Source organism: Heterocephalus glaber, unplaced genomic scaffold, assembly GCF_053883595.1.
Source record: "Heterocephalus glaber isolate CG9 unplaced genomic scaffold, H.glaber_assembly_v1.0 deba00001610, whole genome shotgun sequence".
Lineage (NCBI taxonomy): Eukaryota > Metazoa > Chordata > Mammalia > Rodentia > Bathyergidae > Heterocephalus > Heterocephalus glaber.
The window spans coordinates 28,757,235-28,784,611 of NW_028258381.1; the positions used below are offsets into that span (position 1 = coordinate 28,757,235).

At 42.1% G+C, this 27,377-nt stretch overlaps 1 protein-coding gene across 3 annotated transcripts in view; it reads right to left on the bottom strand.

The window, feature by feature from the left end:
* Positions 1-10,231: 10,231 nt before the first annotated feature.
* Rala (RAS like proto-oncogene A) overlaps positions 10,232-27,377 on the bottom strand; it is a 65,460-nt gene continuing 48,314 nt past the window's right edge. Inside the window, exons 3-6 of one of the 3 annotated variants that reach the window (XR_205037.4) lie at positions 27,169-27,377; positions 19,884-20,058; positions 11,442-12,247; positions 10,232-10,503 (exon numbers count right to left, since the gene is read on the bottom strand). Coding sequence is in view for 2 of the 3 variants with exons in the window: in XM_004840258.4 (XP_004840315.1) it covers positions 12,125-12,247; positions 19,884-20,058; positions 27,169-27,377 (507 nt within the window). In the remaining variant the exon portion in view is untranslated. Of the gene's footprint in view, positions 12,248-19,883; positions 20,059-27,168 lie in introns of all 3 variants that reach the window. The other 2 variants (XM_004840258.4, XM_087196401.1) reach the window with 2 other exon arrangements.

Sequence of the window (27,377 nt, forward strand, 5' to 3'; positions counted from 1 at the left end):
AATGTAAACATTACTTTTCTGACATTTTTACCACATAAAGTACATTTGGAAGAGTAATATGCAAAGATAGCTCAAGAACTCTGAAAAAGAAAAAAATAATGGCCCCTAAACATTCTAAGACATCCACAAAAATGTTGAGAGTAGCATTATTGATAGTAACCAAAGGCAGATAAGGGCAGGTGAAGTAGCTCAGCGGTGCAGAATCTGCCTAGCAAGTGTGAGGTCCTGAGTTTGATTCCTGGTACCAAAAAAAGAAAAAAGAAAGGAAAAAAAGAAGACCAAAAGCAGATACAATCCAAATGCCCATCAACAGAAGAATAAATTGTTGTAGTCATATAGCAATAAAAATGAACTTTTGCTACACTGGACTCATAGATGAATCAGACATAATTATGAGTCATCAAAGAATACATTCTATGTGATCTATTTACATAGAGTTCGAAAGTAGGCAAAACAAATCAAGGTGACAATCTAGACCTTACACTTCTAGAACCATGAGCCTAAAAATAAAAACAAAAACAAAAAACCCTTTCATTACAATTTACTCAGTCTCTGGTATTGTGTGATTGGTGACAGGGAACATACCAAGCAGATTAATACAGAAAATATGACCGAAGTCCCTCTTGGACCAAACCTTCTCTGCTCTGGGTATCTACTCTCAGAGAATACAGAGTCTAGTGGGGTTCAAAGCATCATCTGAGCCAGCAAAATGTACATCTGAGGGGAACTAGTTCCCTTACAGAGGACCCTCTGTTCTTGCTGGTGGAGGGAGGCTGGCTCCTCCCAGGTCCTCCCACCTGCAGGCTCTTGGCTCAGGAGTGGGACTTTGTCTTGCAGTGATTCCTTCCTCCTGAGACCTCAGAGGAGTGAAGAGATCACTGTTCTTGAGTTGAAGACAGGCATACAATTAACTGTTTAGTACCCAGGTCTGGAGGGAGCTGAGCTGCAGCAGAAACTAGGGTAGTACCTGCAGGAATGGCACTGGAGGTGAGGAGCCAGTTCATGCCAGTACCCAGGGGGATACCAGGATTTCAGTGCCCAGGAGTCACATTGCATTTTTGTATGGCTTCCTTAAGCTCTGTAATTTCCCCTCATTCATTAATTTTCTTGTACTTAAATGTGTACAAGTAATAAAGGCAACAGCCCTAATTATGACAAAGTTCTGTGGCCTCAAATCTTTAGAGAGAGTGAGGATGGGAGGAATATAAAGATAGAGTCTCATGCTGCAGAAGTTAGGATGCAGACCTCACCACTGCAGGGAATGATGAAGTGGCCAGGAAAAGAAGCAAGCTGAGTGCCTGGAAATTACAGAAGTATGTGTGGGTGTGTGGAGAGGAAGACCAAGGAAAGCTGGACTAGCCCAAGGAAGAAATCATTAACAGAGCAATAAACACGGGCATGGTATTAGTTAGCTTTCTCGTCTCTGGGACAAAATACCTGACGCAATTTAAAGGAGGAAAATTATTTTGGCTCATGGTTTTAGTGGGTTCAGTCCATGGTCAGCTGGCTCCAAGGCAGAAACAGCATGATGAAGGGTTTGGTGGAGGACAGTTGCTCACATCATGGAAGCCAGGACATAGAGAGGAGTTAGGGACAAGGATACACCAACCTCCAACCCTGTTTCCTAAGCTATGAACTCATCAGTGGATGAGTATCCTGATGAGTTAGCACCCTCGCAGTCCAGTCACCTTCCACACACATGAGACTTTTGAGGGATATTTTATATAGAAACCATAACAAGTACCCAATACAGAACACAAATTTAATCAGATTGATTTTCTTCATTAAAATTAATTGAAGACATTATAAGGACCATTATATTAAGTACCATGTGTCTGGCACCTTTTGTAGTGGTTTTACCTAACCCAAGGACAAACTACTGAAGAGAGGTTCACTGTCCTCATTCTACAACTGGGGAAACTGAGGCCCTGAACAAGCTCCATGTGTCTTGCTGGTTAGAAACTCTGGAAATTACCTATGTTCTGACCAGGCCACTTGCTAGCTATGTGCTCTGGTGCACCACACCTCATCTTAAACTATTGAAAGTTATCTGGCAGTCAAAAGATCCTAGGCTCAGACACACAGACGTCTAGGACTCTAATGCACCCACAATAGCCTCCCAAGGTCCCTGTGTTACAGATGAGGAAACAGGTCAGAGGCAAGGGTAACTCTAGAATCCAGGATCCAGTTCCCAGGCAGAAGCTGCTTGCAGACCCACACAGTCCTTTCTCCCTGTTCTACCTACGAGAAATGGACACCCAGCTCCAAGAGAAGCTAGTCTGAGCTGGAAGTCACAATAGAGGCCGGGTTCTGCTCTGCAGGGAACATCCTGCGCTGCAGATTTCCGGTCCCTGCCCTGGGGATTCCTTCTCCTCCAGTAGGTCAAGAAGGCCCACTGGGGCGACTCTGCTACTCACAGTCGTCATGGAAACCTCTTCCCTGGTCTCCAGGGACCACCGCGGTCCAGCCTTCCCATATCCACCAATGAGAACGTGTGATTCCTGTGACGTCAATGGTAGCTGGACAGGTTGTGAAGCATTGACCAGGCTTTTAGCGAGAAACCCAGAGTTCCTTGTTCAGGATTGGGAAATAGCAGGTGTGATCAAATATAGCGTGATATTTACCTTAAAAAAATGTATTAAGGTGAAAGACACACTGCCATGAATCTGCCTCAAAATTCTCTTCCTTACTCTGAACACACTTATCATTCCCTTTGTGAAACAGTTCTGGAAATCTTCTTTCATGGCTTTATGAGATGTGATTAAAAAAAAATTACAGTGAATGTAAAATTACATAAAAAATTACAGTGATGGTAGCTCCTGAGCACCATCCAACAGGAAGGGGGCTTGTAAAGATATGATAGTGAGGGTCGGGAATTTAGCTCAGTGGTTCCACCACCTGTTCTGCAAGCGCAAGGACCCAAGTTCAATCCCTGGTGCCAAAAAAAGAAAAGAAAAAAAGAAAAAAGATATGATTGTTTGTCCTCAGCCACCTTATTCACTGGATCTGGTATCGTACAACTTCTGGTTCTTCCCCAAAGTCAAAATGACCAAGAAAGGGAAATGTCTGGAACCATTTCAGGACATTGAGGCACTATATCAGCACAACTAAAGACACTCATGAAAGAGGACTTCCAGAACTGCTTCCGAAAGTGGCAAGAACGGTGGGATGAGTGTGTTTAAAGCAAGGGGAGGATTCTGAGGGGCATTTGTGGCAATGTGTTTTTTTACTGTAATAACTATTTAAACATTTTTTGTTAAAACATTCACAATATTTTTCCATCACATTTCATATAGTGCTCAGGGAGGAGGAAAAGCTGGAGTCAGAGATACAGGTTCCTGTCCTCCTGGGTGGCCCAAGGCACCACCTGTCATGTTCTCCCTAAATGCACACTTCCTCTCTCCCACCTGCTCTTCCTGAAACAATTTCCATGCTGGCACCCCCTCTATTTTAGGAGCAGGGTCCAATGTGTGGGGCAGGGTAGAGGAGGAGCAGCAAGGTCAGAGAAAGCTCAGTAGGGGACTTTGTTTGCTGTGTTTGATTCTGGCAGGAAAGGCTGAGTGGGAGGTAAGGATGGTGAGAACTTTCCTACCTGGGAAATGCTACTTGAGAAGCAAAGAAGTCTACTTCAGAAACTGCAGGATCCTGGGAGAGGGTTGGCCCAGCCCAACTGTAGGAAGCTGGGATGTCAGCCTGTGAGTCTCACTGTCTTGCTGGCGATGGCCAGCATTGCTACAACCAGGCAGTGACATGATCACTGATGACTCGGGGAGGGGAGAGGGAGGTCTTTGGCAAGGATGCTGGGGTGTTGCTCTTCAGATGGTGGCTTAGTTACTCTCTTGTTGGGACAAAATATCCGACACCTACAAGTTAAAGGAGGAAAAGTTTATTTTAGCTCACAGCTTGTAGAGGCTTTAGTCTATAGTTGGCTGGGTCCACAGCAGGGTGGCATTGCAGAAGGGGATGGCAGAGGAGAAACACCTCGTGGTAAGGCAGTCCAGAGGCAGGGAGCCTTCCTCTTTCTTTCCCTTTTTATTCCATGCACACTATAAGCCTATTGGTTGGTGCCACCCATACCCAGGGTAGGTCTTCCATTTTCAGTAAATCCATCGTCCATGCCCAAAACTATGCTAAACCAATCAGTGAACTATCCAGCATCACACACCCATGATCCAGTCCTCCCAAAAGCCCCACCAATGAGTGCATGAGGCTTTGGGGGACCATCTAGATACAGACCATAACAAATGGCCATGGGCCTGGCTCAGCCAGCATGGGGGGGGGGGTCTCCAGCAGGCATTCTTTCCTTCCTTTCAAGGATCAGGCACACAGCAGTAAATAAGACAGAAAGTCCCTGCCTGGAAGGCAATGACATTCTTGGATGTGTTAGAACCTGAATTCTAGACTCAGTCTTGTGCCAAATGAAGTGAACAGATCGTGCTAGACAAATCCCTAGAGGGTATATTTCTCCCTCCTTCCCTCCCTCTCCTCTTTCTTCCTTTTTCTTTCCTCCTTCCCTCCCTTTTGAAACAGTTAATTTTGTACCAATCCAAGCTCTTTGTCTCACTAAGTTGAAGAAGAAAATCACAGACAAAGGAGGAAGTTTGGACAGCCTTTATCGGCAATAATAATAAGAAAAAAGCTCATGGTGGATGCTGACTCCAAGGGGATTCTAATTATTTTCTTTGTCCTGCCCTTATATGAATACTTAGTGTATTCTTCCCCTTAGTGTTCCAGATACACATCCAACCAATCTTAATTTTAAACTTTAACAAATGGAGAAATCATCACTTCAGGAGAGAAAGCATTTAAATTTTGGGCAACTTTAAGTCTATTTTAAACTTTTTATTTGGAAATAATTATAGGCTTGCATGGAATTGCAAAATTAATGCAGCAGAGACCCTTTCCTCCAACAGCGACATTTTCTTTGGGTGCTGTACAATGCCAAAATCAGGAAATTGATATCGGCTCATTACTGTTCAAAACTACAGGCTTTATATCACCACTTTAAAAAACTCAGCAAAACGACACCAATTTGTGTTTAAGGATATTTTCTGATGTAACTTTACCCTGTGTAGGAATTTGTGTCTCCACCACCACAATGAACCTACAGCACTGTTCCATGGGTGCTTAATGTTGGGCTCCTGCTAACCAAATCTTCACCTCCACTTTGTGGGCTCTTCACGTTTGCCCTTCCTTCAGTGGTCCAGACCCCGCCCTCTTTTCGCTCTTACCTTTCTGAAGACATCTATGTGGCAAGGTACACCTATTTTCAAATTTGTTTTCTCTTCATTCTTTTCTGGAGTCAGGTCTAACCTTGAACTTGCTATGTAGCCCAGACTGGCCTCAGCTTGCAGTGATCCTCCTGCCTCAGCCTTCCAAGTGCTGAGATTACAGGTGTGAACCACCATGCTTCGTCTCTTTCTTTTTATATATATATATATTTTGGTACTGGGGATTGAATTTGGGTCCTTGTGCTTGCACAGCAGGCGGCGAAAACACTGAGCTAAATCCCCAGCCTTCAAATGTATATTTTAAACATTGACATAGTAATTGTATGTCTTTATGGGGTACAATGTGATACTTCAATACATGTATACAATGTGTATAATGAGCAGATCAGGATAATCGGCATATCTATCACATTTATTATTTGGGGGAATAAAATCCTTTCTACTTGCTATTTTGAAATCTTCAGGTGATTCTTGTTGCTCATATCATCCTGCTGTGCTATAGAACACTAGTAGTCACTCCTCCTACCCACTGTACCCTGTACCCACTAACCATCCCCTGTCCATCCCAAGCTGCCTCTATCTTCTGGGACCTGCTGTTCTCTAGTTGTTTGAGACCAACTTTATCTTCCAGTAGCTGTGTCTTTAACTTGTCCTTCCTTCCAGGGGTCTTATACTCCAAACTCCCTCCTTTGCTGGCAGGATGTGGCGATGCAGGCCTGTAATCCCAGCATTCTTTGGGGCTGAGGTGGGCTGATCCCACCTGGGCAATTAAGTGAGATCCTGTCACAAAATGAAAACAATTAAAAAGGGATGGGGATGTAGTCCAGTGATAGAGCACCCCTGTGTTTGACCCCCAATATGCAGTATCAAACACACACACACACACACACACGCACGTGCACATGTACACACATGCATGCAACTCCTGATTTTGATGAGGGACTAAGGTAGGGTAGAAAAAGCAGGAAGAACTCAGCCAGTGGTGCAGGACTGAATCCTGATCTGGCCCCTCCAGCTGTGACCTCAAATGGGTTACCTAGTTCCTCCTTCTCCACCAGCCAACCTGAACTCTACCAACTCAAGAGGTTCTGCACGATTTAATCAGTGCTGAGCAGAATTTCATCCAGAAACAGCTTTTATTGAGAACAGGGGCCTGGGCAAAGTTAATATTTTCCTCTGCATTTGAAAAAAAATAGATGCCCTATAATAAAAATAGCTTATTCTTCATATAATCCTCATAATAACTCTTGGAGTCAGGCAACAAATGCATGTTTTACAATCAAGAACTTCAAGTTCACAGAAGTTCCTCAAGGCCAATGAGAAGGGAGGGAGGCCAAATGTGGATTTGAATTCATCAGGCTCTGGGGAAACTCAGACTGTCTCCATTTAAAGCCTCTCAGGGTGCACACCTGTAATCCTGGTTACTTGAGAGGCTGAGGGAGGAAGGTCCCAAGTTCAAGCTCAGCCTGGGCAATATAGAAAGATCCTGCCTTAAGATCAAATTGAAAAAAGAAGGGGTGGAGCTGGAGTCATAGCTCAGTGGTGGAGCACTTATTTAGTAGGCATGAGACTGTGGGTTCAATCCCCAGTACAAGAAAATAAAAATAAAAAAGAATAAAAATAAAAAAGAATAAAGACCCTTTGGCCTCCTTGGAAGTGGGAAAGGCAAATGGTAAGGGCTGGAATTAGAGGACGGAAGACCAATGCCGGAATTCTGGTCTTTCATTACCATGTGGTCCTGAGCAAGTTCTCTCTTCTGATCTGTAACCGGGGCCAATGGCTTCTAAAGTCCCTTCTTGGACAACTTCTAGGATCCTAGGAAAACCATTTAAAAATCTTTCCACCAAATCTGGCATCCTTTACAAAGATCAGATTGTCACTGGGCAGTGTGGGTCCTTGCTGTCACAGAAATGGAAATGAACACTAAAGCACAAGTCTGCTGGGGAAAAGCTTTAGCTGGGAATAAGACAGCGAAAGGGCTCAGCTTGGGGAGCAGCTGGAGGGGGTCCTCTGGTGAGGAGGATCAGACTGGCCCTGGCACAAACAGATTAGCTGAGTGGGACCAGGGCCAGGGTCATGAACTGGTTTCCAAGTTCTGGAGGAATCTTATGGCTTGGGCGGGGGCAATTCTGTTCCCATGAAATGAGTTTTTGGGGCAGTTTCAGTCACGTTTCAGTCTGGTGCCCCTGGAACCCAGGTGACTACTGAATCAGGGCACCAGCTGGAGACTTTATTTGGTCACTATAGGGGGAAGGGTCCAGAACTGCATGTTAGAAAGGCCGGTGGCGGGAGGTCCCTCTGATTCAGACACTTTAGGCACTCACTCTTATCTTGCTGTCCTCCATCTTGAAGAGGGATCAGATCAGCCAGGTAAATCTAGGGCTACTAAACTTTGTTCTGCCAACTTTTTCTAAATGAGTAACCATACCCAAAGTTCTAGGGTAATAAAAGACAAAATATAGGCCAAGCTTTGTTCTACTGTTTATTACCCAGTGGGTATCTGGAGGCCCAAGTAAAGAGTCAGGGGTTGTAGCAAAACTCCCTTTTGAATCTCTGATTGTCTCCGAAGAAAACATAAATCATGCTTTAATGAGAGAAAGGCTGAGGGCCCAGGAATTTGTTCTTTGTTCCCGTAGCAGTCCCTGACGATGTCAAGTCCACACACATGTTGGCATATGATGTCACCACTCTCAGGGACAACCTGAAACACCACCGCACACCCACAGAGGCCCAGCAGGACTGAGCTTGTAGGCCAACTCCTGCCTTTCAGTTCACCAGGCTCAGCTTCCTGCCTGCCTGTTGAGCCATTCTGCCCTTAGCAGTATTGTCTCTGTTAGATGCTCGCAAGTACCTGCTTTAGTTGGTTTGTTTCTTGAGGCTTCTGACAAAAGCAATCTCAGTCCTTCTATCAGATGAGCCATCGGGGGCCCAGAGCCTCCCTGAAACAGCTGTCAAGTGCTCTCACCCTCCCCTTCCTGGGGATGCTCCAGTGCTGATGGAGAACACAGATGACTGAACCTCTCTCCGCGCCCACTTGCTGAGCATCTATAGGCAGTCAAGGGCAACAGCTGCAATAGAGCTGCTAGAGCAATGGACTAGGAAACTATTTTGCAGTTAAATAAACAAAGAAGGAAAGCTCTGGGCTGCCAAAGGCACGCTGCCTCGGTACCGATGCACAGCCAGGCCTGACACCACATCTGGGTGCTGGGTGAGGTTTTCCTTCCGGTGGGCGCTCACAAGCAGGCTGCAGCCGAAGAGGCTGCATGTGTAGTGAAGCCATGGACTGGGGTCAGGCCGACTCCTGGCCCCCAATCCCAGTTAATCATTACCAGCTCTGTGGTCTTGGTGACATCTTGACGTCTTAGAATCTTCATGTGCAAAAAATAAGGGCTGACAAGGGTACTTATCTCATTGGGTTAAGTATTAATTTGAAATACAGATACTGTATCTTACATGTAGGAGGTGGTTTTCCTGAATATTAAATGGGTTGGGGGCCTATCCTAGAGTAAGGAGACAGAGTTGAAGAGTAACCAGGGTTAGTCTCCTTCCCAACAGCCCATTTATTTATTCATTTAGTCAGGGTGTTACTGAATTGCCCAGGCGGGACTCGAATGTGTGGCCCTCCTGCCTCGGCCTCCTTCACTGCAGGGATTACAGGGTTGCAGCATCACACTCACTCAGCCTTCTTTGAGACAGGGTCTCACTAAATTACCCAGCCTGGCCTTGAGCTTGCCAGCCGCCTGCCTCAGCCTCCCGAGTAGCTGGGATTACAGGCATCCACCACTTTGCCTGACTTCTGATTTGCTTGTAACTTTGCGTACTGCGCTTGTGCATGGGGTGTGCTGGTACTTTCTTCAGTGTGATGCTCTACCACACCCAACTAGTTTTCCCTTCATTAAAACTTCCCAGCAATACCTGAGCCCACAGAAGTCTGCCCCAAAGAGAGGCATGAACGAAGGCCTCCCATGCAATCTGCAAAAGGAGACTTCTAACATTGGATTAGATAAAAGAATTACTCTGAAACTCCTACAGAAATTGCAGTAAATGTTTTGATAATTTAGCCTTAAGGTTATCCAATTTTGGTTTTTGTCCTTGTCACAAAATTTTGAGACATGGCATTTGAGACTAGAACTTAATTTACCATCATAACCCATGTTGGTGATAAGGAGTCCACACAATGAAATTTGAATTATGCTGATTGTAACTTAAATGTATTCATTGTAGCATTGCTTTTAAGATATTAAAGTGAGGGGCTGGAGATTTAGCTCAGTGGTTCTGCCACCTGCCTTGCAAGCGCAAGGACCTGAGTTCGATCTCTGGTACCAAAAAAAAAAAAAAAAAAAAAGATATGAAAGTGAACTGGGTTTTGGAAGATTGTACTCAATACTGGACCAGATGGTTTCTAACTTTAGGAGTTAAAAGGCCATTTCCCATCAGACAGCAAATGTGAGAATGAGCTGGTGGAATAATACCAGGGCAGTCATTCCTGTCACAATCTGGAGATTCTTTGCAGGTCATTCTGATTAGAAAACTAGCTGGGCAGGGTGGCACATACATGTGATCCCTACTACTAAAGAGGCTGAGCCAGGAGGGTCTTGAGTTTGAGGTCAGCTGGGCTACTTAGTGGAACTCCATCTCAAAATAAACAAGGGCTGGGATGCAGCTCAGCTCTAGAGTGCTTGTCTAGCATGCACAAGGCACTGGTTCAAACTGTGTAGCACCTGCAGTTTAGCAGCATTCCAAAAGCAATGCCCACATCTGTGATTTTCAGGACAGCATAACGAGCACCTTCCGTGTAACACTGTACATGGGAGTCTTCCATGTCTGAGTGCAGATTTAAACCACAGTGTCGATGACACTGTTATTTAGGAAATCTGGCATTATGCAAAAGAAGCCCCCAGAGTGATGGCTCAAAAGATTTAGTTTCTAAATCTATGATAAAAATGCCTGTTGAACAATTAGAATTTTATATCTTATTGCAAACATCAAGTAACACCACAGACATTTTAAAAAAGGAAGTTTATTGGTCTTTAAATGGCTCAAATTGCAAATAAACAAATCGGGTAGTGGCATCAGCCTAAGATGTGTGATGCATCTTTGTCAGTTGGCTTCATAGCACCTCAGTACCCAGGAGAGGAAAGGTCTCAAAGCAAAGTCACAATGTTAGTGGTCAGGCCCCCTGGTTCGGTGAGACTGCAACAAGTACACATGGAGAGCGCCGGGCCCGCCGCCCCAGTTACAGCGGCAACTTGGATTCTGCACATGGCATAGCCTAGGAGAAATACGAAATGAAAGATGGATATCGCAAACCTTCACAGACAGATACTGAACATGACAAGCTGGATGTGATAGCTAAGGAGCCGAGTTCCTAAAGAGCCTATTTTTGATAACTTTACATACACACCTGTTACCTGGAATGCCTGCACACACCTTTGACTTGTGAAATTAAGACTGAGCAATGAGAAAGAAAAACTCTGCGGAATCAGCTGCCTTTGTCTCATTCCAAAAAGGAGAAGGAAACTGACAGTGGTCTATTTTCCATTGAAATTACGTTCCCAAAGAGTGTGCTACAGTTCTTCTGGTGGGAACGACACCCAGAGGCGACAGCCTGACGTCTGGTCTGTGTGTCAAACATGTTTTCTGCTCTGCACCTGGGTCTGGTTGCTTGCTGCTGACTTTAGGAAAATGTAGCTACAGCGTTCTTCATTATGAACATAGATAGACTACAAATATTCCTAGTAACTCCCATAAAACCAAACTGTAACCTCATGAGTACAAACTTAGAAACGAACAGTTGGCAAGCACAAATATTTCCCGAAGTGTTCTAGTGCAAAATGAATGAGCACTATAGACGGTTTTCCCTGTGCCCTGCTCTCAGGAGATAAAAAACTTAATACTTATGTGCTCACCACTTGCAGAAAGTCATTTACAGGGACCAGCATCTTCAGAGAAAGAAAAAGCATTCAATCAAACATAACTGGTGCAGAATCCTTGTAGTCTAAAATTATCTTACAAGTATATGCTGGCCCTACATTTTCAACTACCTTATAGCTTATTAAAAGCAATCAAAGAGCTCTGGAACTTTATATTTTCAAGTACCAGAGTATGGCACTCATTTCTAAATTTGGACAGGCTCCTGGCAGATAATAATTTCTCAAGAATCTTCTATACAAAAGCTGCCCTCCATCTACGCAAGATCAGATCACTCACCAGGACGTGGGAGGCTGCAGGGGTCCCTCGTACCAGTGAGAACACACCCAGAATGATGTGACTGGATATTTTTCAGTTTCTAAATTAAGGCATATTCAAAAAGTTCCAACTTGTACAAGTTTTACGCCACTTTTCTAAGTCAGTCACCAGGTAATTAATGCAGATTCACAGATGAATTACTCTCAGCTGAACTATGCAACAACCATGCCAACACCTTTTTCTTCTATATTTTGCATAACAATGGTTAAAAAAAAGTGGTACAGATTAATTATCATGTTCACAATTGTCATCTTTCAAGGCAGTAGAAGACCAAGACATTTTAAAATGATATAAAATTTAAGCTTTATAATAAACACCAGAGGAAATGGCCTTTCCTCTATTCCCCACCCCCACTTAACAGTTCAATGAAGACTGCCCGAGAAATACAAGCTCACACGCTACATTCAGGACTGTGGTAAATGTAGGCAATTATGAAATAAGTTGAACTTTGTTTCTTGGTGAAGCCACATTAATTTCTTTTTTAAGGGAATCTGACTTTCAGTGCAGTTCCAATTCATGCTTTTAGTGATACATAACCATTTCCAAAATGTTAAAGTAATTTCAGTCAATTGAGCCTTCGATGGCAATGCTTATAAATTATATTTATTAGTATGGTCAAGATAAGAAAGAAGTTTGGGCTTTGATTATAAAATGCAGCATCTTTCTCTGATTCTCTTGGCTAAACTTTTCCTCTTCTTTTTTCCATTCTTTTCTTTGCTGTCTTCCATCTTTCTGGCTCGAATTTCCCTCATTAAATCAAAAAATACCTAGAAAGAAGGAAGCAGGGCAATTAAAGCAAGCACACAATATGAACTCCATGCTTTTCTGAATCACAGTGGGAAACCCTGTGGACCATGGAAGAATAAACACCCGTGGCCCCTGCCTCTGCACCACGGCCCAGCTCTCAGAGCTCTCACAGGGCAGGGCAGGGAGAGGGCGGCACGAAACTCAGGTCTGCTCCTCCAGCATCTTGAGAAAATGGGAAAACTAGACGCTTTCCCAAATTGTACTTTCCGGTAAAAATGTTCACAGAACACCTGATCTTTCTATTCCAGTGTTCAAGATAAAAACATAGAAAGTACTACATAGTAATACAAGTGCTAATGATAAAACTCAGTGGATTATTCTTGAGTACTGTATGATCAATAAATGCATTTTAATTCATATTTAATAAAATTGTACCCAATAACTTCATTATATTTAGTAACTTATTTTCCTCAGCTCTATTTTCAAAAGTTCATAGAAAAGCTGGGGAAGGCAGCTGCTTTCTTTATCATCTTGATACCAGACACTTTGTTGTACCATATTTGGGAATTTGTCAATTTTTGTATGATATCTAGGAATTGGCAAATAATGAGATTAACATAATAACTAAAAGTCACTACTATTACAATTCAAAAGTTAAATTTCAATTATAAATGTTCTCTAACAGAGAAGGGCCTGGAAGGGTACAAACTCACACTACAGTAGAGTCTGTGAGTGTGTGTGACAGGCGGTGAGAAACCTTTGAAGTCCACACTTCCGTATTTTTGATTTAAAAAAATTCATTTATTATTTACAGAATCACAAGAGTAAAAACAAGAAGGATACAGAAGAAAAGGAATGCTCCAAGTAAACAAACGTATGTTATGAATGATGAGTGCTTTCTAGTGATGAATGATGAATGATGAATTATGAATGATGAGTGCTCTCTAGTGGGCTCTGAGTGAGAGCAGGGTGCAGACCCGTTCTGGGAGACAGCTGTGTGTGCATGTGTGCGCGCGTGTGCATGTATGTGTGTGTAGCAGGCCACATCCATCTACTGGCACACATTGACAGTATAAGCCACAAACCCATAACCAATTTCATTTTCAAGAGAAGAGAAAGCACCAGGGGTGATGGCGGGGCATCTTTGAATATCCCTCATCATATAATTTCTACTTTGGAAACATGAAATCAAACTAAAACAAGTAAAAACTGACTGTATTCCAAGTTGCTGACATAAGCAGGGAGAAGAAAGAATTATTTCAAGGGTCTTTGAAACACAGCATATGGAATACTCATGTTAGCACAGATAAATAAAACAAAAGTCCCATAAAAATACTGTAAGGTAATACAGTAAGCAACTGTGTTGATGCAGTGTAGGAACCAAGACCCCCAGTGCAAGAGGTAGAAAGCTGAAAAGCTAAATTTGAGTTAGAAATAACAATAGGAGCTCATGAGATTTTTTTTGTTTTTTGAGACAAGGTCTCTGTATGTCTCAGGCTGGCCTTGATTTCACTATGTAGCCCAGGCTGGCCTTGAACTCACAGTGATCCTCCTGCTGCCTCGGCCTCCTGAATGTTGGGATTCTAGGTGTGTGCCACTATACTTGGCTTCTTTTTTTAAAAAATACTATCTATTTTCTACCACTTTTCGCTGAATGGGCCACAAAGAAATGATGACCCAAATGGGTGAATCTTGATTTGTAGCAAGAAATATAAAATTTAGGTCAGCAAGTGAGAAAACTATAAAGGACCAATGGATTGAGTAAAATGGATACAAGACCAACAGGAAGGGGCACAAATAGTTAAAGAAGGGGAAAGTGAACACACACACACACACAAATGCAACATACTAAAACACAGTGGTGATGTAAAATCTGTGAGTTCCTGCCCCCACATAGTGGAGAACGGATTTTAAGACCTCACCCTCAAGTTGGTGTTGAGCTGGGGCCGGAAGCCTCCAACCTAACTAAATGTAACTTTCTGAGTGCTCCCAGGACTGCTTTCTAATGCACACACCCCACTAAGAAAAGAATATTATAAGAAGCCTTCATTTCTAATTTTTATGAGTCTTTGCAATAAACTTCCAATGTATCCCTATTAGAAACCACCAAGGTCATTTAAACTAGAAAATACAGTGGGAAACGTTTAATGTCTGAGTCAGCTAATTTAATGAATTAAAGCTACGACTGCCAAGTGAAGGAAACAAGGAATTAGGCACAGGAATAAAGCACTGGTTTTGATGAACCAGTCCCCTGAAGGGCAAGCAACAGTCCCCTAAGAACTAGGCTTCCTCCAACCTCTTTTAACACAGACATTTTCAAATGACCTCTCTCCCTCTTTTCTTCCATCCTCCCCCTCTTCTCCTGTCTTGCTCTTTCTCTCTTCCTACTTTAGGGCAACCTGGTACGTTCAAAATTCGGCTTTTCTAATTCTGGACCAGAGAGCATAGGAAATCCTTCCTCTTCTCAAACAAACCAAAATAAAAGCAGACAAAAAAAATATATGAGTTCATAATGCAGTCAAATACATTAAGGATCTCTTATAGAAAACAATAAAAAAGAAAGGAAAAAGCTATATAAATTTTTGGAAAAGTTTAGAGTGATAGGAAACAAGCCAGAGAACTCAGAAATTATAAAGGAAAACTCCAAAATATTTGACAATCTTTAATGTCTTTCCATGGCAAAAGACAAAATAAGCCAAGTGAAAAGAAATGAGGCAGATTAAGAGACAAAAGACATAAAGGGACAGAGGTTAATGTCCTTAAATAAACCAGACTTCTGAATCAAAAAACTAAGGAAGCCATGAGCTAAGTGGGCAGAGGAAAGGTACTTCACAGAATTCACAGGCGAGACACACAGCTGGAAAAGCAGCCCAGTCCGTAATTAGGATATGCAAAACAGGACTCTGCCCATCTTAACGGCGATCTTTAAAGGCTGATTGAGTCGGGGCTGGCAAAGCTATGTGGAAAGGACTTCCTTGCGCACAGCTGGTGGGACTTGGTCAGCCTTCTGCAGGGTAACTGGTCATGGCAACATTAAAAGGTACCAGGGACTTTTCTCTTACATGGTTGTACACATGCACACAGGTCACTGTAGTGTTACTTGTAATAAAAAGACTATAAACCAAAATGCCATTAATAGGAAAATGGTTGAGTTATAAAAAAAGCCTAACTATGTAACACTCTGTAGATTTTAAAAAGAATGTGGGAATATTTATATGCAATGGTATGGAAAAGTTGTAAGATTTACTTGTCATAAAGTCTAAAAAACAAACCAGAAGACAAGCACATGTGCACACACACACACATACACACACATCCTATGAACAAAAAATAAGCACTTTCTTTAATACCTGGAAAGATACACCTGGATTAGTACTGGTTATTGGAAGGAGGGAGGAGTGTAGAATAAGGGCAGAAAGTGATTCCTTCACTTCTCCTTATGTGTGGTGGTTAAGTTTAATTATGTCAACTTCATTGGCTTGGAGACACCAAGGGGGTTACGGAGTCATGACCTTGGTTACTATATCTGGTCCTTTCCCCCTTCCTCCACTGGCCCTTCTGGCCCTGTTCCCCTGCTCTGCTTCCTGGCTAACAGGAATTAAGCACCTCTCTTCCACATCATTTCACCAGGATACTTCTGTATTGCAGCCAGCTAACCATGGACTGAATCCCCTGAAAATGTGAGCCAAATTAAACTATTCTCCTTTGAGTTGTGGGTATCAGATATTGTGTTCCTGTGACAGGAAAGCTGACTAATACATTATACTTCAGTGTTACCAATTTTTCTTTACATAATAAGCATGTATTTGTGTATTACTTTATATAATGAAAAAAATAACCAAAGTAATGTTTTCAAAAAAGTACAGTATATATCTACTAAAATGTTTTCCCCACTGGACATCTATTTGATCAACTTAATTCATACTGCCAAGATGTTCCAAAAGGAACCCTGGAGTTAAGAACCAAAGCAGTTAGCTAGATGGGTACTGACAAGGCTGTGCAGGGACCCTACGAGTGCACACATAGTTTGCCCAAAAGGTCCTCAGGGCTGTGGTTATTAGGACACTTTTCACACAGGGCATTTAAAACCTGTCTCTTTGGAACTTCCATCCACTGGCCTATCTGGTATCCCAATGCGGTTAAAGAATGAATACAGTATTCTTGGGGAGCCAGTCTCTGTTCATAATTCAACAGGAGACAAGATGGACACTTGCCGACTCTGAAAATTCATAATCATGTTTCTAGGAGCGGATGACATACAGTATGAGGGACATGACAAGCTATTCCAGCTGTCATTTTGAATAAAAGAGTGATGAAATGTGACCATAGAGTCACCCAGACTCAGAGTAGGCCTGATGCCGCCACCAACCCTGTGACCTTGCACCAGTTATGCAATCTCTCCATGCCCGTTTTCCCACCTAGAAATGAAAACGCTGAGAGCACCTGGGCCTCGTGCATTTGAGGACTAGTTAGGGCCCGCCACAGTGCCCAGTTCTTTTAAGTTCTAATAAACAAAACATTCACTCTTTCAACTATTACATCACTTCCTCAGCAAAAAGCCCCAAATAGTACCTAATTCTAGAAATTGCTGAGTTACTGGGGGTTACATTTATATAGCCACTGAGATGCTTCACCTGTAGCTGCTCTGCAATGCTTAGGAGTACATGAGCTGCATGTTTTAGTAGGACTGCACCTCAGTTTACAAGCAGCCTCACTTAATGTCATTCTGTTGTGGAGAGGTGACCCACAGATTGCAGATGGTCTTCCAAAACAGTTGCAGCAGTATTTCCTGTGTGGATTTTAAGAATCTTGCCACTCTCTGTCAAGGGGCAGACTATGCTGAAACTTCCTTCTGAACCAAGGAAGGGTTTTGTGACTACCTTGACCAAAAGCATGAGGTTGAAATAATGCTGCATCACTTGAGAGGTTAGGTCCTAAAAGCAGTATGTTTTCTGCCTGGTCCTTACTCTGATGTGACACTTGCCTGGGAGCTCTGCCACTGTGCTGTGACAGAGCCTAATTCAGCACACATGGAAAAGGTCATATGGCAAGGAACTGAGGCATCCCTAGGAACAGCTGGAATCACCTAGTTGACCCAGACAGGTGAGAATACGCCTTCAGAACCTAGTTTTAGAAATTTCCACTGCACAACTTGAAGATTTTCAACCATGGCACCACACATTGTGCAATAGAGACGAACAATCTCCACAGTGCCCTGTCTAAACTGCTGGCCATAGAATAAGTGGTTTATTTTGTTACATAGCCACTGTAATTAAACATAGCTTAATCCCTTCATTTTTCTTCTTTTGAGAAGTAATACATGTAAGTGGAAAAAAGTTCAAACACAGAAGTCTACAAGTGTATTTACAGTGAAATGTGCACACACCTGTAATTCAGCTACCTGGTAATGACCATAGTTACCTGTCCTCTTACATCCCTAGAATATCACAGACACATGAACACGAGTGCACATCTAAACACTGCTGGTAGCAGACTAGAGGTACTCACAGGAACCCTGCTTTTTCCACTCACTTATGTTGACAATCATTTCATATCAGCATATTTAGTTTAATCACCACCCTTCAACTTTTTTTGTGGTACTGGGGATTGAACCCAGGGCTTTTGCACTGAGCTGCATCCCTGCCCTTTTTAATTTTCAGATAAGGCCTTGCTAAGTTATTAAATTGCCTAGGCTGGGCTCAAACTTTCGATTTTCCTGCCCCAGTCTCCCTGAGTGCAGGGATTTTAGGCATGTGCTGCTGTATCTGGCTGTACCATTACTTTTTAATGGCTGGGTACTATTCCACTACAAGGACACATCATACTTCAAACCAGTCCATTATAGGATGCTTGGATATCTCTAGTCTTTTGCGTCTATAAATACTGCTTCAATGGCTGCCACTGATCATACATTTATATTTGAGTCTTTGGGTTTTTTCTGTTGTTTGGTTAAAATTGTGACAGATAATCACTATATTGCTCTTCCACCATACTTTGTTTTTCTATACTCTTGCTGAGTGTTATGATCAACCTCTTTGCTTTTACACCAGGGAACAGGCTAAAAAAGAACAAGCCATCATATTTTTAAATTATACTTTCCTTTTTTTAAAGTGAGGTTGAACTTCTTTTCAAGTTTAAAAACGTTTGCATTTTTTGCAACATGTCTGCTATTTTGGGACCATTTCCCCGTGGACTGTTGGTCATCTTCTGGTCTTGTGAGAACTCTGATCTCACATACCACTGCTCTTCTCAGGGCCTTGGAGCTAGCAGGTAACTACCACAGGGCTGTGACAACATACGCTTCACTGCCTGTGGACAGTTACCCCCTGCCTCTCTTCTCCATCTGCCTTAGTTCAAGTCATTTTTATATAAAAACATCAACCAGGAGGAAACAAAATACATTTGTGCTACGGTAATGTTCAATGTGGTCTTTCAAAACCCCAAATATACTCAATTTTTTTTTAATTTTTGAGACAGGGTCTTGCTATGTAGCACAGGTGGGCCTGAACTATGTAGCTCAGGCTGACCTCAATCTTGCGGCCTCCTACCCTAGCTTCCCAAGTGGTGGGATTATAAGCGTGTGTCATATTTGGCTCCAAACATACTTAATTTTCATTAAATACTTCAAAAAAAATATTTGCCCTAATCACTGAGAAAACCAGTGTGCTATACGAAGAAGAAATCTTGTAGTGCTCATTTTGTACAGCTATCTTGGACCATGTGACTAAAAAGTTAAGCAGGTAAGCCACAATGACACTGTTTTGAGAGCTTCAGCAAATGAACCGCTTCCTGGATCAGACCTATGGAGCTACAAGCAGACCTGTCCACAAACACCTGAGGCCCCACACAGTGTGATTCTAAGCATGGTCCATGAGTACACAGTCTGCATCTTCTGAAACTTGCTAGGACACCAATTCTGAGGCCCCATCCCAGACTGAGAGAAGAAAATCTCAGGGGTAAGGCCCAAGGTTGTATGTGTGCATCAAGCTTTCCAGATGACAGTTTGCATGCTTGAGTCAGGAGCCTGGCTCATCCTGGGGGTCTCCAGCAGCACTGGGGAATTCCTCAAAACCTGGCGGGACTCCACACAGACACCAGGAAGGCTCTGCACAACGTGGGAAGATAAGAGGGCAGGGAGATGACCCTCCTTCCCACTCCAAGGGAAAATAAAGGCAGGCCAAAGGGAAGGAATGTAACTGTGGTAAGAGATCTTAACATCCTCTCTCCTGGGGAGGATTCCTTCATCTTTCTTCCTTCTCTTCCTTCATCTCTGGAGCCATGTTCACTTCTGAGGGCTTAAACGGGTCCTGGCAGGCACCAAGCCATCGGGGAGGCTGATCAGGGCTGGCATCTTGGGACTTAACACAATTCCTTCTAAACTATGGAGCCACAGGGGTAAGAAAAAAGCCAGGAATGTCATCAATGCTAAAAACAAAAGTACATTTTGTTGTAGTGTCTCATGTTTTAAAGTCTCTTGGGAGGCTGGGAACAAGAAGTAAGAGATACCTAAACATGTTGTCCTTAAGCATTCAGGGATGATAAAAATCAACAAGCATTAAGTTTCTATTTGAGTCTCAGGCTAGACAAAATGGGGACAAGTTGAAGTAAATGGACCTGTCTCTAACAGGACGCAGAAATAAGGAGCACTGTGTTTACCTTGTCCACGTTAGCTCGTGTCTTAGCAGATGTTTCCACATAGTTCACATTCCACTGATCGGCTCTGTTTTTTGCCTCTTCTACTGAAACCTGCCTTTTATCTTCTAAATCTGACTTGTTACCAACCAGTAGAAAAGGAACATTTTCATCTTCCTTTACTCTTAAAATCTGCTCCCTGGATAAGAGAAAACAAGGGAGAAATATTAACAGGCTTCCATGTGCTAAAATAAAAAGATAACAACTAGTCATCTGCAATCAGTATTTATTTGTTGTTTCTTTCCAGTCTGCCACAACAGGCTCATCTATTATATGGTAGGAAAAAAATACTTCTTCTGTATTCCACCATCAATTATTTGAGATACACATTCACCTCAGTAATGATGGAAAACCACTCCAACAGGGCAACATAACATGGAGATGAGGTGCAAAATGAGTCAAATGCAACTTCCTTTAAATACTTTTTTCAAAAATAAACTCTTATTTTGGAGGAGTTAGTTATGTATGTATTCAAGACAGGGTCTTGCTATGTAGGTCAGGCTGGCCTTGAACTCATGTGATCCTCCTGCCTCAGCCTCTTGACTGCTGGGATTACAGGTGTGGACCATCATGCCCAGCTTTGGAAGGGTTTTACATTTTTTTTTTTTGATTAAGTTTATTGGTACATTTTAGGCATACAACACAGTTACATTCATCATTGGGATCTTGTACCTGTACATGGTGTATCTTGGTTATTTTTTCCCCATTCCCCTGCCCTCCCTTCACCTCCTCCACCCTTCCCTATTCATAAAGATTGTTTCCATTTTTTTCTTTTCTCTTGTTTTCGTTTCCCTTCTTTCCTTTCCCCTACCACTCCCACTTCCCCTACTCTTTCAGACCTTTTTGTCCTATTTCAATTATCAATTATACATTTCGATCCGTATTTACACTTTTAGTTTCTCACACTAGAGAAACTATTTGGTATTTACACATGTGTGTCCTATTTATTTCATTTAAGAGTATAGCCTCAATGTGCACCCATTTAACTATAAATGTCTAGTTTCTCGTTCTTTATTGCTGAGTAGTAATCCATTTTATAAAAAAAAATCACCTGTTTATCCAGTCTCCAGCTGATGGGCACTTGGGCTGTTGCCAAGTTCTAGCTATTACAAACTGTGCCACTATAAACATGGGTGCACTTATATCGCTGTGGTATGAGTCTTTTAATTCTTTGGGGAAGATACCCAGCAGGGTAATACCTGGGTCAAATGGGACCTCCAGCCCTAGTTTTTTGAGGTATCTCCACACTGATTTCCACAGTGATTGCACCAGTCTGCACTCCCACCAACAATGGAGAAGGGTTCCTTTCTCCCCACAGCCCCGCCAGCATTTGTTATTGGTTGATTTCTTGATAGCAGCCATTCTTTCTGGGGTGAGGTGGAATCTCAGTGTTGTTTTCATCTGCATCTCTCGAATGACCAGTGATGTTGAACATTTTCTCATACGTTTATTTGCTCCTTCTACTTCTTTGTCTAAGAAATGTCTGTTCATTTCAGATGCCCATTTTAGAATTGGGTCTTTGAATTTGGGGGCCCTGATTTTTTTCAGTTCTTTATATATTCTAGATAGTAGTCCTTTGTCTGAGGTACAGCTGCTAAAAATGTCTTCCCACACTGTAGGTTGTCTCTTAGCGCTACTGGTGGTTTCTCTTGCAGTGCAGAAACTTTTTAATAGGAAGAGATCCCAGTTGTTGATTCTTTGCGCTAGTTCCCATGCTACTGAGGTTTTGTTCATAAAGTCTTGTCCTATGCCAATGTCTTCAAGAGTTCTACCTAAGTTATCTTCCAGCAAGTTTAGTGTTTCTGTTCTAGTATTTAGATCTTTAATCCAATTCGATTTTAGTTTAGCGCATGGTGAAAGATAGGGGTCTAGTTTTAATCTTTGGCAGTTTGAAATCCAGATTTTCCAACACCATTTATTAAAGAGGCTATCTTTCCTCCAGTGAGGATGTTTGGCTCCTTTGTCAAAGATGAGGGGGCTGGGTATGTCTGGAGTTCTCTCTGCATCTTCTAATCTATTCCACTGATCCTTGGGTCTGTTTCTTTCCCAGTACCATGCTGTTTTCATCACAGTGGCTGTGTAGTATAGTTTCAAGTTGGGGATTGTGATACCATATCCCCTGTCATGTCTCTGTTGCCTAAAATTGCTTTTGCTATTCTAGGTCTCTTCTGCTTCCAAATGAATTTTTGGATTGTTTTCTCTAGTTCTGTGAAATATACTGTTGGGATTTCAATTGGGATTGCATTGAATCTGTATAGCAAGGAAGAGTTTTACATTTATAGAAAAGCTGTGAAGATGGTACAGAGTTCAGGTTTACTACATACCTACTTTCCTCATAGTACTATCTTGTATTAGTGGGGATGCATATATCACGGTGAATGCCCCGATCCATGATATAGCATTATTTAAGTCCTGACTTTATCCAGACATTCTTAGTTTTTACCTAATGTTCTTTTTTCTGTTGCAGGAGCTCATCCAGGATTCCATGTGACATTCAGTCTCCTTAGACTGCACATGCCTGTGACAGTTCTCGGACTTCCCTTGTTGTTGATGCCCTTGACAGTTTTGAGGGCTGGCTAGATAGTATGTGAATGTCTTTCAGCTGAGATTTGTGGAATGTATTTACTGAACTGAGTTATGGATTTTTGGGAAGATGATCACAAAGGTAGAGAGTGATATTGTTATGTCATATCAAAGGTCCCAGAAACGTTTTTAACTCGCGACCCTGGCACTGTTAGCATCAGGCTCTAACCAACTAAGCTAAGGGGCCACAGCCAGAAATGTTTTTAAAAGCCCCACACATGGCAGAAATTATTGGAAATACCTCCTGAGCAGACTTTGCATTTAGAGGTAAGATATATACGGTGAAAGTGGCATCAATTTTAAAGTACCCTGGCTCTTGCTCTTCATGTGACTGAGCAAAGTCCTTCTTTGCCTCAGTTTCCTTACCCATAAAATGGGACCAGCAACACTTTCCTCATATGGTTGCTATGAGGATTAAATGTAAAATGCTCATAATTACGTGTAGCACACAGTGACTATTCAGTGTTATCTGTTGTCATGATTATCTAGAGGAAATTTAGTTTACTTTTAAATCAACAAACAAAAGGAAGTATGTAAGACTTAAGATTTACTATCTTGCTATGTTACCCATGTCTTGCCTTTGAAATTATGGAGAGGCTGAAACTGTAGGAACATTAGTATTTTTTAAAAGAGAAATATGTGAAAATTAATGGACTATTTGAATGGCAGTTCAGGAAAATACATTTGATTTTTCCAGGCTCTTACGGTGATGCTCGAGGGACTGGGTCAAATCTTCATGACGACTCATCTTCAGACTGGTTATTCGAGTTCCTGAGGCAGCATTTCCTGAATACCACCCATGACCACCCCCATTACTTTGTACTTGTTACAGGCCAAGCACTGACTAGAGCACATTATATACACTGTCTCACCCTAAACCTGTGACACCAGTACTATTTATTCTTCTTACTCTACAGGTAAGGCAATCGAGGCACACAGAAATCACATTAACTTGCTCAGTCACAATTAAGTACAACTAGGATTTAGACCTGAGTAATCTAATGCTAGAGAACACATGCAACTTTTATGCTAGATACCTCAAAGCTCCCCAAATGAGGTATATCTAAGGGCACAGATCCTAAAGGAGAAAGCTGAGTTTCCCAACACTTCTTCATGAGGAGTGATCCCTATTTGTGATATGTAGTGGGCACCGAGGGGTCTGGCACCAAAGGGAGGTTTTCCATGTCATACACCACTTTCCCACATGGCAAGGCTACACACTGGTCCAGGGGGATGTCCTTATTATAGTGATCAGAAAGTGCTGATCACATACAGACAATTTTACCTTTCAGAAAAAAAACCTTTAAATTAATTGTTTCTGTTGAGGGTTGGAATTAATACTAACAAAATAAACAGTGCTATTACAATGTTATAGGGTAGTTAAAGTATAAGTTTAAAATGCTTAATATATTAAAAAATAAACAGTAGAAGACTATATATATATTTTTAAAAGACTATATTTAAAATAGGAGTCATAACACATTTTATTTAAGGACATGTGGTGGCCATATGGTTTTGTAAAAGAATCATCATCAGTTCAATAAGAGCTGGTACAGCATCACCATTACACTCAGGCATGTAAAGGCAGGCCTCCCGGGTTTCAGCCTCTGCTGGTCCTGACTGCAAGTCCTGGGAGAAGTCACTTAGCCTCCCTGTGTTTCAGTTTCATCACTTAAAAATTTGGATAATTTTTAAAAATCAAATTTAAGATTTCACTAACTGTAAGCTTTATTTTACATACTACCTAGAAAAACTGCCAATAATAGTAACTCTAAAATGCCAAGACACAGCCCTGACTTTGAGAAATGTCAACATGTAAAAAATGTGTAACTTAGAATCTACAATAGTATCCACTCCATAGGGTCGTGTGATAAGTGAGTTTATTCATGTGAATGCTTAGAACAGCGTCTGGCTCATGGTAGGTGCTGTGCCATCACTTGCATTACTACTTCAGTCACCTGATTACTGACACGTAGCAAATGCTAACAGACTCAATGCTGGTAGCACGTTCTCCGGACCTGAACCTCTCAGTTCCAACATGCACAGAGTGTGGACCATGCAGAAGGTCACTTCCATCTTTCATGATTTGTACTTTAAACACCCTTTTAAAAAACAAAAAGGCTAAAAAGTGTGGTATGTGGGTGTTGTAAGCTAAGCTTATGGCTACATAGAGCTATGAGGTTTCCTACCACTCATATGCTTTCTTGCAAATTCGGTGTAACCTCGGTTCATGAACTTGATTCTTTCCATGAATCAGTTCCACTCAACTCAGTTTGCGACCAGAATCGTGGCAGGAATTAAGTTTGGGACCCGAGGTACCAGTGTAGCTTGTCAACACTCACAATTACTGCTATTACATTCATAATGTACTTGTGAGGAGGATTTTAGGCAATCACAATCTTCTTCCAGGGCTGGTAACAACCTATTTGCTGTGGTTGTTTACCTAGTTTCCTTCATGATTGGTAACCTGAACTAAGATTTTAAAACTGATGTACCACTCAGTCTCACTTAGCAGCGGGAGGATGGTATGACTCAGGTACATGTGACCCAGCACTTGCAGTCATATGTAGGTATGCTCGTTCATTCATTCATTCCTTAATAAATACTTCCTGAGCTACTCTTACACACTACAGGAAGAGCAAACCCGAAATCGGTGTGACCAACACAGTCAGAAACATGACTTTGGGGAACCTGGGCATACTGGTCAGTGCTGAGAAGACAAGATTCTGCAGAGGCTACAGGCTGGTTATATCAGGTACTTTCCCAGATGCCAGAGAACGGTACTACTACATCCATAACCTTCATACACATTTTGCTTAATGTTATGATCCCTTTAAAATAGTTTTAGAAGCTATTGTAGAATTTTAGAATACAAAGTCCCTTTACAATCTCATCCACCTTCACTTCTGATATAAGGAAAGTAAGCAACAAAATCTAAGAGTTTTCAAATCAATCAAGTGTTTATTAAACATGTACTATCCTGTTATATGATTGCATCTGTGCCAAAGGTGGGTTCCAGGGATACTGAGATGGGTAAGAAACTGGACCTGCTCTTACTTTACCAGGAAAGACAGATACAAAGCAAGCTCAGTGTTAAAGAGTGTGATGCGATACTGGAGCTATAGCAAGCACTGCACTGTCAGGTGAAGGAGTGAGGGATCTGCCTTGGTGATGAAGACCAGGAGGCTAATGGGAGGAGCTGGCATGTGCCACGGAAGCTGCAGGTCAGACCACATGGAGTGACTACTGTAGCCATTCAGGCCTTCTCAGAAGTGCCTTTCACACTGCTGGTGAGTCACCAGGGCCATTTTTATTTATGGGAAGGGCAACACATTGGAGGTACTCTACAAGACTAATGAATCATCCTTATTTTCTGGAACAGTAATAGCCCAAGCTTCTCTCTCTTGGCGTAAAAATACCTTATTCTCTTGAGATACCACTTTGGCTTTAGTAACTATGGTGACAAAATTTATTCCATTATCTAGAAGAGGACCTGCTACATAACAAACTCTCCTATACTTGCTGAATGAATGAATAAGCATTGACACTTATATAACAGAACACGTCTCCCAGGTTTACAAGGTACCAGGAACTGCCACTCTTTGCACTGAATCATTTAGGAAAGGCCTTCCATTTAGAAACCAACAAACTTAGGATTACAATAAATTTGCATTTTAAAGTTTCTTAATGACCCTTCTGGCAAGGAATGTTCTCTTGGAATTCTGTTCTTGAGTCTTCTAAGCGCACTTAGAAAGGAATGCTATGTGTAAGTCCCACTTCACGTTTTTGCTCAGCCATCTAAAATGCTTTCTTTTCTCAACTGCGCACTCATTCTCTTCTTCAGGCTCAACTACTGGTGAAGGCTTCCAAACTCCTTTCCCCTTCTGGATCCTCTATATAATGACTGTGGCCAGTGCTTCCTTCTTTGTCCCATCCTTGCTTTGCTTACGTGCCTTATATATTAAACTAGGGTGCATAAATCTTGAAATTAGAGGATATATTATTAGGTACTTCTTTTGTGTCCCCATAATTGAAGCAGATATATATATAACATAGAAGTAAAAATACACCATTACAGAGCACCGTTGATGATGCATGCAGCATATGCAAGAGTACTCAAGAACTTTATGCCAAGTTTCTCTTATGTTTTTGCAAAGAAACCACTCTTCTATTCACCAACTCCCCTTCTCCAGACCAAACTAATGCCAGGTTTTGATTAAGCAAACAATAACTAAGATATATTGTACAACACAACCTAGTGTGCCAGTATATAGTGATCTTACCACAAATTCAGTACTTATTTTTTAAAATGCAGGGCATCTGCACTGTGAAGAGAGTGGGAATGCACCTAGGAAGCAATAAATGGGGTCTGAGAAATTAATGATTAAAGTCTGGGAGAGCTCCATGATTTGGTGCAAATACTAACTACCACGACAGCAGAGGCACTTTAAGAGAAGTATTTCAGTATTGCAGAGAGGGGCTTAGGCTACCTGAGGCTGCCACAAACTTAAGGTGTAAAACAGCTGGCACTAGGAAGGCTGTAGAGTTGTGTAAAGTATCTGGAGTATGAACACAATTAAAGACAGAGTAAATTACTAACAAGCAAGAGGCTTTCGCTGTCTGTGTTTCTGAGGTACTGCTGGGTGGCATGTCATGAGCAACATACCTGAAGTCGGCGGTGGCTGCAAAGGATTCCATTTCTGTAATAGAGAAGACACAGAGGAAGCCCTCCCCGCTCCGGAAGTAGTTGTCTCTGATTGCAGCGTAGTCCTCCTGCCCAGCTGTATCCAAGATATCGATCTGCACTTCTTCTCCATCCAGCACGACCTTCTTCCTGTAGCTGTCTGCTTTGGTAGGCTCATAGTCCTCCACAAA